Source organism: Rhea americana, unplaced genomic scaffold, assembly GCF_003343005.1.
Source record: "Rhea americana isolate MKP2758 unplaced genomic scaffold, rheAme1 scaffold_129, whole genome shotgun sequence".
NCBI lineage: Eukaryota > Metazoa > Chordata > Aves > Rheiformes > Rheidae > Rhea > Rhea americana.
Window position 1 is genome coordinate 1455179 of NW_028185361.1, and position 13443 is coordinate 1468621.

Genomic DNA, 13443 nt, shown 5'->3' on the forward strand with positions numbered 1-13443 from the left:
AAGCCTCATGACTGCATGAAAATAGCATCACTGGAAGAAATCAAGCATTGCTTTCTTTTGGGTTTCCTGGCACCTATTCAAATACTCATGCAGTTGTGGCTAATTTTGCATGCAAATTTCAGTCAATAAGCTCAGAACAAGACCTCCCAAGATATTTCAAAGGATTTGACAGTATTTTTTTTGAATACCAAATCAACAGTAGTTGAAATTCAATCTCCATTTGCTAGTGCTTTACATATGCACAGTGTCCCCTCTACAGAGCTAAGTTAATGAGAGCCGTACCTGCTTTCACTCATATCCTCCCAGCCGTCCTTACTGAAGTTCTCAAATACATTACTCATAACCTTGATGGACTGTTTGAGAAAAGCTCCATGATGTCCCAAAGAGCTCTTTTTCTTGGCTGTTTTTAATTTAGCCTTGCTGTCTGCTATCTTGCAATTACATTGCTCACAGGTTGCCAGTGCTTTGGCCTCATCCAACAAGCACTTSAGTTCCTGCGCTTGACTCAGCAAATCTTCATTTTCATTTCTCAACCTGTTAGCTTCTGCCACCTGCCTCTTCAAAAAGGCAACTTCTCTTTCCTGCTCATCAATCACTAACTGAAGCTCTGCTTTGTCTTTTTTTGTTTCACAAATTTTCTTATGTAGCTTTTCCAGCTCTCTTTCTCTCAGATCTGCATTTTCTTTTTGCACTGTTAAAGATGCTTTCAAATCATTTTTGTCCTTCAGTAACTCTTTATTTAGTTCTTTCAGTTTCTTTAATTCCCCTCCAATGCCTTTGAATCTTCTTTCTAGTTGATGTACCTAACAAAAATAAAGTTATTCTATTTTAGCCTATCCATTAGAAAGAAGAAAATCAAAACTATGTTTTAAAATGTATTTATTATACAAAAATAATACTACATTAAGCACAAGGATAAAAGCAATCTAAAGTCCTTAATTTAAACATAATTCTAACAGTGCAGATGAATATATTTTAACTATACAGCTGTTCAACAAAGGGCAGATGGCGAAACAAGTTAAAATTCCAGGCAAAGTGACACAAAAGTTTAACTATTCTAACGAACCTTCCTAATGCATCTTAAGTTCATTACTGATTTGGTTATACATACTAATTCAAATAAAAAAAACATTTTCTGATGGAAAAYTATTCTGAAATACAGATAATTTTGCCCTAGCTATCTAAATCAACAAATACTTTCATGTTTTAAACACACAAATTAAATCTTGATATGATCTCCCCCCCAAAAAAAAAATAGTGAGAGACACCAGAAGCTCAGCAACTAAAGAATATGAAGACTGATGAAGACTGAAACTTTTTTCTGTTCACAGAAAGGGTGAACCTCTATTCAATATGCAGTACTCAACCTAATATAGTCTGAAGAAGCATATTCTACCTGCRTAGGCAGGATATGCTTTGTTGCTGATGTCCCTTGCAGTTTACACATATTCAAGGCCATGAACAATAAACTGATTCCAAATCTTCTTCCAGGACATGTGCTCAAAGTTACAACTAAACCCCACAGTTTTGAGAAACAAGAAGTAATTTTAATTTTAGCAGGCTGTAAAACAATTATACCAAGAGATTATTCTAAGAACTTTCAAGACCACTAGCATGAGTTTTGTGCTCAATCATTTAGCCATTCTGAAGAAATACTTTTGGTTGTCTCTGTGCCAGCTCAATTCCCACTCTTTTACTGCAGGAAGTGCCAGGCTCTTGGAACTTTTAAAGGTGTGGAAAGGAACAACTATTTTTCAAGCAGCTACAGGGGAATTTATTAGGCCAACTTCAATAATTTATCTTGCACAATACAGGTCAATCCTATCCCTTCACACCAATACAAAAATGCCCAGCTCTGACACTGAAAACACGGTATTTCTCAAGAAATGCTGTATCTATTTGCAAGGATATTTTGCTACTGAATAAAAATTGTTTTAAAATTTATGGAATGATTTACCAAGTGAGTACTAAGGATTTGATTCAGATAAATGAGAGGTCTTGACACAGAAAACAACTAGGGCAGGAGCTGCTGAAACTTCCTCATATACATTTGTGGAGTTTGACAGCAGACCTATAATATGCATGGTTATCCACTGCCATCTTCCTTGAAGGAAACGCATAGCACTCTCACAATGAAGAGAGGTTGTCTTATGGCTACACAAACTTAGTGGGTAAAATCAGAAAGAAAAGGGATTTTGCCAAATAGTTCAGTGAAACTGAGATTTATGATTAAAATAATAGTTTGTATTTTCCTGCCCCCTGACAAAGACTTAGTACCACTCTTCCTAGCAACTTTCATAAACTGAGATTCTGTTCCTATATCTTAATTCCGTAAAGCAACCTTCTGTACTTGCTACTACTTCATGTCATTTATGACAGTGAGAAGGAAACAAATAATGAATACCTTCTACACCTATCCCTATGGTACCACCATAACTCTGTATATCCACAGAGATAAAAATTATGTAGTAGCTGGCAAACAAAATTATGGTTCTGGAATACTGATGATAACCAAGTGTAAACTGTGTGACATTTCAGGTGGTAGCATTCAAATTATTTCAATTACACACTCTACCTTAAGATAAATGAATGTGAGCATTTTCTGTTTTGTCTGTTATTATTTTAACATGATGTTTGTCATTCAGTAATAACGAGATGACAGCCTTCATTGCCTGACCATATGGCAAGTGTTAGAAGTATATGCAATCACATCATCTGTCATAAATTACTGTACTTCGTACAAGTTAATTCATAAATACAAAATAAATCAACACACCTAAAGTGACACTCAAAGTTATAGATTTGAGTTTATTCAATTTAAGCATGCTTTTAAAGATTTATAAGTAATTAACACAAACATTGTTTAGCAAAATGACGAACAAAAAGTGTAACACTGTTTAAAGGATGTCTTTTCTTTGTAGCAAACAAACATATGGTAAAATGCAAGTGAGCCCTCTTAAGTGAACACCTGTTAAAATACTAAATTACTTGTGTACAATACAAATATCTATAGAAACAGCAACTAGTTAAGAATATCTTGTTACTATAGGAAGTAAAACATGTAGAATCTCGAGCAGTAAAGATTAACTAAATATCATATTTGCTAGGCTAAAGCACACAAAATACATATTATTTTGCAAAAAAATGACAAACCCACATACATTCAAAAGTTTGAAAGTAAAACGCTGTGGTAAAATTTAAACATAATAAGTAAATTTATCACTATTAAGTAAATTTATTACTATTACGCATCAATTTTATTCTGTAGCAAAATATCCATGGAGATTAACTCCTGATATTGTGTAAAGTTAAATACTCAGCAAAAGAAATGAGTATTTCCAAACTTAAGAGTGGTAAATGCTAACCATATGCTGYTCTTACTTTAGATAATTTGTTAGTTTTTGACATTTTATCTCTACAGAGTATTAATTTACTCTGACATTAACCATGTTTGTCTCATGATGCCTTCACAGCTACTACACTATAATTGATTATTGACACAATTTTGAAAATCTGTATTTTTGAATTATGAAAGGAAAGTCATGGCTTAGATTCATGAGTACCGACTTGTATATATGACTCATGTTAAAATTTAGATTAACTTGCTGAGTTGATATCTTACCTTCTGTAATGTCTGATCCGAAATTTCTTTTGTGTTCTTCTTTGGAGTACTGTTCTTGACCCCATCATCTTCACTAATTTTAAGAAGCAGCTCTATTAGAGGAAAAAAAAACCCTCTGTCAGAGAATAAATAATATTTTGTGACAGCTAGTATTTCAATAAAACAATACTTAGACATCTTAAGGATTCTTACTTTCTCTATCATTTAGACTGTGGTCTATTTTCTTGTCAAGCCTTTTGGTCAGTTTCTAAAGAGTGACCTCTTTTCAAAGTCTTCTGTCACATAATTATGAATCTTTGTAGCATCACAGTATGTTTTTTTCAGAGTACAAGCTCTTCAAAGGCACAATAGATCTGCAGGTTAAAGACGCTGTACTTTCATTCCCATTTTTATTCTTTTATAGACTATTCCCTCTACGCCTTAAAAGCAGAATTCATTGCCTTTTTATCTACAGAGTCACTACCAGTTTTGTTCTCTAGGTCTTGTCCCCTGCTAGGAGGATCAGAGTGACTGGTGAACAAAGCAAACAGTAACAGAATTAGGATGGATGAAAACTTTAAACCCCCTTTTTGTTAAGTGAAAGATCATGTACTTCACCAGACAAATCACACAAATCATTCCATTATAATGTTGTGAATTCATAACAATTAGAAATTGATACAACTAATGAGTGTGAACACAACTAAGCACCACTATGCACTTTAGGCACTAAAAATCTCACACAGAAGACAAGTTAAATTTTGGTCTATTCATAGAAAAGGATGATGATAAAAGATTTAGCAGTAATACTAAATCAGGTAAATCAAAAGTAAAAAATACTGTATTCAGATTTGAACAGAGAGCTTAGCATTCACAAATTGCCCACTACTCAGAGAAAAGAGCAATTATAAACCTCTGAATGTCTTTTTATTAAATTTGAAATGATGTGCTCAAGAACAAAAACAGACAACACTGTGGGAACATCAAATGTTCATTTTTTTCCCCATTCTGCCCCACCAAATTAACAAAAAAAAAAAAAAAAAAAAATCTTAAGGGATAAACATCAGTGTTACATGATGAAGCTCTGTTTTGGAAGCATCATTTCAAACTATGAGATGACACTGCAGGTCACTTAAAAACTTTTGATTTATAAACAAAGCAAGTGTAGAAGAAAACAGCGTTACTCTCTGTAGATTCACAACCCTCTTGATATAAACAGTGACTAACAAGTTTGTTAGAGTGAATTAGACCTTTCTTTTGTCTTTGGAACATGTCATGGCCAATTAATACTTCTGTATTCATGAAATAAATGGAACACTATTCTAAAGATAATAAAAGCTGAAAAAGGTAAAACTATCCATCTGGGGAATATGTACCTTTACCTTGATATTAATATGTTAGTTCCCATGTTATTTGAGAGTACAGTCCCCCAGCACAGTGGTACTGCATACATTTACAACATTCTTTAGGTAACACACAAAGATAATATGAACATGCTTTTCATCTTTTTCTAAATATTCACTCATTTGAATGCCTGTTGTAGCTTTTATATCAGCATTTACTGTACACCACTGAAAAGAAAAATGATTTCCCATAGTCAAAGAAACTGATCAAAGCACACAAGGTGTTACATTTATTATGTGGATATATTAAAATACAATTCACAACACCATCTATAAATAAGCATATTATAACCACAGAACAGAATAAATAATACTACTGCAAAATAGGTACTAAGGAAAATCTCTGCACATCTTCAATATTATCATAGAAATCAGAAGTAACATAAATTAAATAAAAGCCATAGGTCACTGATGTGTAAGCCTTCCTAATGAATACAAACTAAATGGCCTATTCARCCCCCTCCCTTGCCCCCAACTGTTATGTACTTGTTCACAGGAATTGGTCAGGGACGCAATGAAACAGCACTGCCTATAGCTGTGGGTCTGCCTATGACAGTAGAAAGATTCATCATATCAGTCTACTCAGCAAGATATATGCTCTATCCATCACAAACCTACATAAAAAATACCAAGTTCTCCCTCAAGGAATAGATCCACAARTCATTAAATCCACAGTCTTCAGTCAGCAAATTACGATGGTCTTATGTAACTATACCCCTGTCCCACTGAGAAATTATTAACTGCCAGATTTAGAACATAGCACTTAATTTCTAATTAATAATCACCAAATCTGATTATGAGGTAGTTTGACATGGCTGCCAAAATGGTATTTAAACTGTGATGCTACAGTTCACTATTAGGATTTACAGAAAGCCTTCTTAGGCAGAGAATAAATAAATAAATAAATAAATAAATAAATAAATAAAATAAGAGCAAGTATATCAGCCAGTTAACAGCTCCAGGTTTCCAAAGACAAGCTAAGCCTGAAGCAGAAGAACTACTGTGACCACCAGAAGAACGGGAGGCCATTCTTATGCAGCAGCTGGAAATACAGCCAATTTAAAAGTTCTCTAATAACTAAAGAAGTCCAAGAACAATTCTTCATAAGAAGCAGAGGAGTAAACAACTTGCTGTACTAAGAAGCTTGCTCTTTTTCTGTACAGGACTAGATGGATCCAATTTTCAGCTTTTTTGTCTGTCAACATGTTCTTATCTTCAACAGGATGTAACTAATGATTAGTTAGATTTATATTCAATGAATATTGAAAAATAATTTTCATAGGCAATTGAGACACATCTCAGACAACTGAGCTAACCCAGACTTAAGCTGGGAATGGAAAAAGCAAAGTTTGCTTTTCTTATGTCCTGTATTATTTTTTAAACTTTATTAGCCAATGAGGAAGAAGAGCAACAAAGCCTCAACATACCAAAAACAAACTTCTTGAAAGCAAAACAGTCACTCTCTGCTTTCTTCTAAAAGAAATGAAGGCTGCACAACTTCTACAAGAGTTCTGATGGAGGTTAAGAAATACTCTTTAAGAACTATTCACTCAAAGAACTCGGCCTGACATAGTCTGCACAGTCCAGCCCCCCTCACACAAATAGCCATTTTCTCAACAGATCGCTACAGTCAGCTTGAGTTTCAGTTTTTCAGAAGATGTAACCATCATTTGTATCTTTGAAACTGTCTTCAGTGATTTTCTTTTCCAACCAATTGGATCCCAACAAATTTCTCTGGTCTTCTTGATGCAGAAAACTATCCAGTTGCACTTTCTATTTTAACTTTGGATTCAATTTGAGGGTGAGATAGAAAGACCACACATTCTGCAGAACTCAGACAATTATTTGTGGCTCTTGACCTCTTTCAATTTGGCTGAATAAAAAAATAAATAATAGCTATTCAGTACTTCCTCCTGACAAGCATGACTGATACCTAATCAAGCAACAGGACAGTGCCTATCATTTTTAATGTAGAGAAGCTCAGCCCCTTTTCAAGAAATTATCCCCTGATGTTAGAATGCCTGCTGAAAATGGTTACTTGTTTCAGGTGAAAGTGAATACCAACACCATTGATACACTAAGTTCTTGTCAGGTTTCTTTTTAGAAAAGGAAACACACTTACTTAAACAGTGAACAAATGTTATTTAGACTGTATCATGCTTGGCCTGTCAACAGCTTCCAGATAACAGATAAGAGCTTTTACTTTTATTTGAGAAGAGGAAGGGAGTTCATATTCATTTAGCTATTTGTATGTTTTTATTTTCTTTGCTCGTTTTCTCATTCTTATGATCAGGAGAGAACATAACTTTGCAGTTGCTTATAGTTTGCTCAAAATACAGTTTGCAGTCAACTGTCAGATGTAAGAAAATCTGTTGCTTAATGCACATCTTGGATTTGATCTGAAAATTTACCAAAAAAATTCCTGTGATAAAAAATGCTGGGAAAGGTAAATAAGATTTGCCTAATACACTTTACTAGCATTTTAATCCTTCTCCTCAGTCACAATAAAGCAGCAAGTAACCACTATAACAGTAATCAAATCAGAGGTGTGTATCACTCATCCACTTTTAAAAAGGGTATATTCCAATCTGAAAAGTGATTGAAGAGAAAAGGAAGAAAGGATTAATTGTTAAAGCACTAAACATATTAAGAGTCTGCAGATCCAGGGATTTGACTGTTTTTTGGAAATACATGGTTATTGCCCRGCATGCTCCCAACTCCTGCTCACTGTTGACTGCTTTTGCACTTGTATCTCTGCAAAGACTGTCCAAATTAGCAAAAACAAAAAAGTGATTTTAAAGTCAGTATTTGAAATCTTCACTAGTTTCCTTTAGCTTTATTTTGGGCAATGAAAGTAACACATAAGAAGTAACAAGAAAGTAAAACAGTAATTTTCTGTCATCAACAGCTGGGTCTTTCTACTTATTTTTACAGAAATTCCAAAACAAGCTTCAAGTAAAGGAAAAACTTTCCTTTTTATTTTTTCATTCAACTGGTCAACATTATCACAAAAAAATCCCAGCCAACAGCAGAAAGAAGAGAGCAAGAAAAGTAAGGCGATCACGTTTCTTTAACAGAGCACTTCCTCAAAGTCTCCTACTCCCTGCCCCTGGAAAATTACTAAGCACAGGCCAGGATTCGACACCCAGCTGTAGCTACACATTTGTTAATACTTCTTCAAGGTAATGCAGGAACAGCAAATACTACAAAGGATTAGAGGAGTGACGGGGAYGCAACAGCCATTTACTACTTACCTCCCTGGCAAAAACTCATTTCTACTAGCAACTGTTTTACAGGCTCTACAGATACAAGAGAAGATATCCAAGAACAAYGCTTACAAGGGTTCACCTATATTGACTTACATTCAGATCCACATACTTTTTGAGATTAGCATTAAAAAAAAGAAGTCTGAATCAGCATGTGATTTCTATATTGCTGTATTTCAATAATGCAAGAACTATTTCAGGCTCTAGAAGCTCCAGAAGCTCCAGAGAAAGCTTCATAAACACATAAATGTTTTAGTTTTTACATATATATGAACATATATTTTAAATACATAAAAAATTAACTGTTTTTATATGTATCATATAGTATCATATGGTATATCACATGTAAATAATTCATATGTGTATAATAGTGTATGTTATAATCAGTGTATACATAAAAATTATCATTGATTTAATAGGCATGTGGAAAACTAAAGAAAAAACATACGGAGAAGTAAGAATATGTAAGATTTTATTCTTAYGAAATACACATTCAAGAAARGATATTAACCCCATATATACTATCCTTAAATATTTCTAATAGAGTACATGAACTATTGATTTCCCTTTTTTGTTGTAAATATAGTTTAGGTCCTGYATTGTAATCTTACCCATTGAGCGGTGTACTTTCATCTGATCCAATTCTTCTTCAAGATTCAGTCTAGGAAAGAGGAAATAYGTAAAAGAATGACAGAACAATCACACAAACATGAGTAAAAGTATTAAAACAAAATTAGAGCAAAAACATATCTAAATATTACTGAGGATGAAGCTGTCAACACTCAGGAATTAGTTTTCTAATATATCAGCACTTAGCTGATCAGCACAAGTCATCAGGACAATAACCAATTAAAATTTAAAAAAATGGAATTTACAGAATTCAGATACAGTATTAGTAAAAACATATACTAAAAAGGTTTCAGCTGGTCCTTTTAGGTAAGAGACAATACAASTAGGAGATGTCATCCTACTCAGGGAAGGAAAAAGTAGTCAGTCACAGGRGATACCACCAGATAACTTTACGCTGATGATCTTTATGCTCTTCTCTTCCTAGCAACTGTTTGAGAAACTTACTAACAAAATCCATCATCCTCTTCTCTGGCCCAGAACTTCTGGGGGAATAACAGTTTATCACTTTTATAGCTTAYTCTATGACATCAAGCAGCTCAGGTCAACTACCTGAATTTAAAAAGTTCTATTTTTCATTTTAGAAAACTGTGTATACATAAATTTGCCAGGAGACCAATACTAAAGTTCCAAAGACAAATTAGGAAATGCTAGTGTTAAAGGATGTCACTTGCATTTAGTCCACTTAYGTGTTTTCTTGTATAATTTCTACATGCATACAATCTCACATGCACGCTGTTTAAGCAAGAAGATCCCACCTATTTTAGCCTGGGATCCTGTAACACAGGATAGGCACGTGTGCAGATTTTGTTAAAAATACAGCCTTGCAACCAACACTCATGCACATTATTCTAGCTCTGTTCTGAAGGTTGGATTACTAATTTCCTCATAACCTTTTCTGGAGTTTCTTGCAGTACTCCAAACAGTATCATCTAACTGCTTTACAGGAAATTTAGTTTTCAAAATCCCTCTGAGACAAGGCACGCAAACACAGGTCAAAATACCTGCTAACTTATGGAAAGGAGTCAATTTGAGATACAACAACCTTTTCAGTATACACTGTATTTTACAGCACAATGTACGTTTGATGTGTCTCTTGCTCAGCTGTAACTCTAAACACTACAACTCACATTCTACAGCCTCACAGGAAGTACACAGAAACATATGTGAAAAGTTCACATAATTGGCTTTGCATGGTATATGAGACTAGCTATTTAYAGCATCAGCCAATTGCCTTCACAGGTTGACTTTCTTTGTTCTTCTTTCAGTCTCCATGCTTCAACTGCCATCAGTTTCTATAACACAGATAACAATAGCCTTTTGTCTATGCTGTCCCCAACTTCCCTCATAGCAGGTTCATTCTGTGCACTAAAGGACAAAACACTCCCTTGGAAAGACATTCCTCACTGATGTTGTTAAAGACTGAATTCAATAACACACGAATGCAAGAGAGCGAATTAAGGTTGTTCTGCAATGCTTAATTCTTGTGCTTCTACCTTCTGAACGTGTAACTTCTCAGCTTTAAGGACATTCTTTGAATGAAGACATATTTACATACATATACACAYACATACAAACTGCCCACTTACACACTAGGTAGGTGGCCATTGGAYAATGATAATTGTTCAAGACCTTTAAAAAGAGTGAATATGTACATAAAGGAATTACTTAGAATAGTGAAAGATATGCAGTATTAGAAAAAATCTGAAATAAGTGAAAGAGTAATGTTTTATAGTCTGAATATCTGAAGCATCTCCAAAGAAATTCTTTTGGTTGTGAAATAGTCTCCAGCTGAAGTAATGATCTATCTGGAAACATTTCAAGTTAGCCTAGACAAGAATTTACGTGTAATACAGATGCAACCCACACAAATCAATGACCATTTCAGATGAATACTAGAATAGCCTAACTGAGTCAGACCAATGCTAGGTCCATCCACCACCAGTGCTCTGTCTCCAACAGAGGCAAAAAGAGATGCCACTTAGGGAAAGTGCACAAGCCTAACCGTTCCTGCAGTCCCTTCCCCTTGTACTACAGCCTCTGGAGGAGGAGGGCTCAAGCTGGCAGAGGACTTCACTGCTTGCTCCTTTTCCATAGCCACATACAGACTTCCTGTAAGCACCCACAGATACTGTTTGCCTCCACAGCCTACTGCGGCAGCAAATTTTTGAAGTTCACACAAAGCTGTGCACTTCTCTCTCTGTTTTACCCTGATCTYCCACTACTTTCACCAAGCACCCCAGTATTCACATCATGGGATCCACTGAGCAATAGTCCCACATTCAGCTTACCTGCTGCCTCCATGATTATGTAAACCTCAGTTTATACAGCCCTCCCCAGCCTTCTCCTCTCCAAACTGAGGATTCCATCCCACCTTTCAAATCTCTGCCTGGCAGGCAGCTGCCCTTCTGGCACACTCACTAACTTCACCACCTTCTTCCTGAGATGTAGACATGGGTGCACTAATGTATGTTATAGCAACAAAAAGGTGCCCTCTCTCTTGTCCTCAGTGCTCTTCCTGCTAAGGCACAGCATTTTCCTGCCTTGTCAGCCATCCCTGCGTATTGGGCTGATGATACTGGAGACCTGCAAACACCGACCACAAGGTCTCATTCCTGAGCTGTAATTGTCTGCTCTGTCTTGCTCCTCTTCAGGACAGCCTCGCACTAAAGCTTGCTTGAGGCTCTTCTACAGTTCCTTGACACAGGTACAGCATTTGACTGACCAAAAACAGCTTAGTATTATCTGCAAATGTGGATGTTTTACAGTTTCCTCTCCTTTCCAGGTCACTAAAGAAGAGATTGAATAAAGCTGGTCCCATTTCCAACCTGTGAGGAACACCGCTCTTGATTTTTTTCCATCCTTCACATGGCACCTAAGCACTATCYTTTTTTCCTCTGATTTAACTAGCTCCCTGTTGCTAAAGGGACGTTTCTTCCAATCCCAAAACAATTGAGTTTCTTTAATAATCTTTCAYGTGGAGCTTTGCCAAAGGCTATTTGAAAATCCTRATCTGATTTTATCCACATGGTTGTCACCCCCTCTGGAATTCCAGCAGGTTAATGAAGCAGGACTTTCCCTTTACAGGGAAAGCAGGTAACGGTGTACAACTTGCATTTGGTAAGGCCTTTGAGATGGTCTCCCATCTTATTGCCATACAGTTAGGATCTGGAATTGAAAAGCAGACAAGCCACGCAGACACTTTCTCAACAAAACTATGTTCAACTATATGTTCAACAGTAATTTTTCTACCATCCCCTCTTTTTTTAAAAGACTGACTACCATATTCCCAGGAATGGAAGTTATATTCCGTGACCTATAGTTCCCTTTGGAACCATTTTTGTGGATGGGAGTGATGGGGGAAATCCGCCAGTCCACTGGCATAGTGGCCATCTATAATGATGGGTTACAATTCTCTAATTTCACATTTGAGTTCCTTCAGAATTCCTGGATGAATTCTAATTATTACATCATTATTACAGTGTTACATTATTACTTGGCCATTATAATAAAAATCAAGTTATTAACATCTACTTTATCTACTTGGCCTCATAATTTTTGTATACTTACTTCAAATTGATCTAACATCTCTGACCTATTTGCTAAAAAGAACACAGCAGATGTCATCAGATGACGACATCTTTCTAGCATCTTCAGCAGGGAAGTCTGATACACAGACTCACAGAGCTACTCTTCTTTTAGTGCTGGTGGATGACAAGTTGACCATGAGCCAGCAATGCGCCCATGTGACCAAGAAGGCCAATGGTATCCTGGGGTGCATTAGGAAGACTGTTGTCAGTAGGTGGAGGGAGGTGATSCTGCCCCTCTGCTCAGCCCTGGGGAGGCCTCATCTCGACTACTGCATCCAGTTCTGGGCACCCCACTACAAGAGAGACATAGGGCTACTGGAGAGAGTCCAGTGTAGGGCTACGAGGATGATCAGAGGGCTGGAGCATCTGCCCTATGAGGAAYGGCTGCGAGAGCTGGGCCTSYTYAGCCTGAGGAAGAGAAGCCTGAGGGGGGATCTTATCAATGTGTACAAGTACYTGAAGGGAGGGTGTCAAGGGGACAGGGACAAACTCTGTTCAGTTGTCCTGTGTGACAGGACAAGARGCAATGGGCAGAAACWGAATGACCGGAAGTTYSGCCTGAACATGAGGGGAAATTTCTTCACTGTGAAACTAATGGGGCACTGGCACAAGTTGCCCAAAGATGTTGTGGAGTCTCCTTCTCTGGAGATCTTCAAGGCCTGCCTGGATGCAACCCTGTCTAACATGCTCTAAGTGATCCTGCTGAGCAGGGAGGTTGAACTAGATGRTCTCCAGAGGTCCCTTCCAACCTTACTGATTCTATGATTGTATTGCCTTGTAATCACTGTGTACCTTTTTACATTGTTGTCATCATGCAAACCTACAAATTTCCTACCTGATTTTCTTTTTCACTTTATTTAACCAAAATTTTATGRTCATAGTTTACACATCTTTTGAAAGGCACTCTTCAAGTTCTCTCTAAGCCCTCTAAACTTTCCATTTACTTTTGACCTCCC

General features: G+C 36.4%; 1 protein-coding gene across 3 annotated transcripts in view; it reads right to left on the reverse strand.

Annotated features, from left to right (window-relative positions):
- CNTLN (centlein) overlaps positions 1–13443 on the reverse strand; it is a 201953-nt gene that overhangs the window by 63857 nt on the left and 124653 nt on the right. For 2 of the 3 annotated variants that reach the window (XM_085326230.1, XM_085326229.1), the window contains exons 13-15: positions 8882–8931; positions 3623–3714; positions 283–803 (exon numbers count right to left, since the gene is read on the reverse strand). In XM_085326230.1, coding sequence (XP_085182356.1) covers positions 283–803; positions 3623–3714; positions 8882–8931 — 663 coding nt within the window. The remainder of the gene's footprint in view (positions 1–282; positions 804–3622; positions 3715–8881; positions 8932–13443) is intronic. The other variant, XM_085326231.1, reaches the window with a different exon arrangement.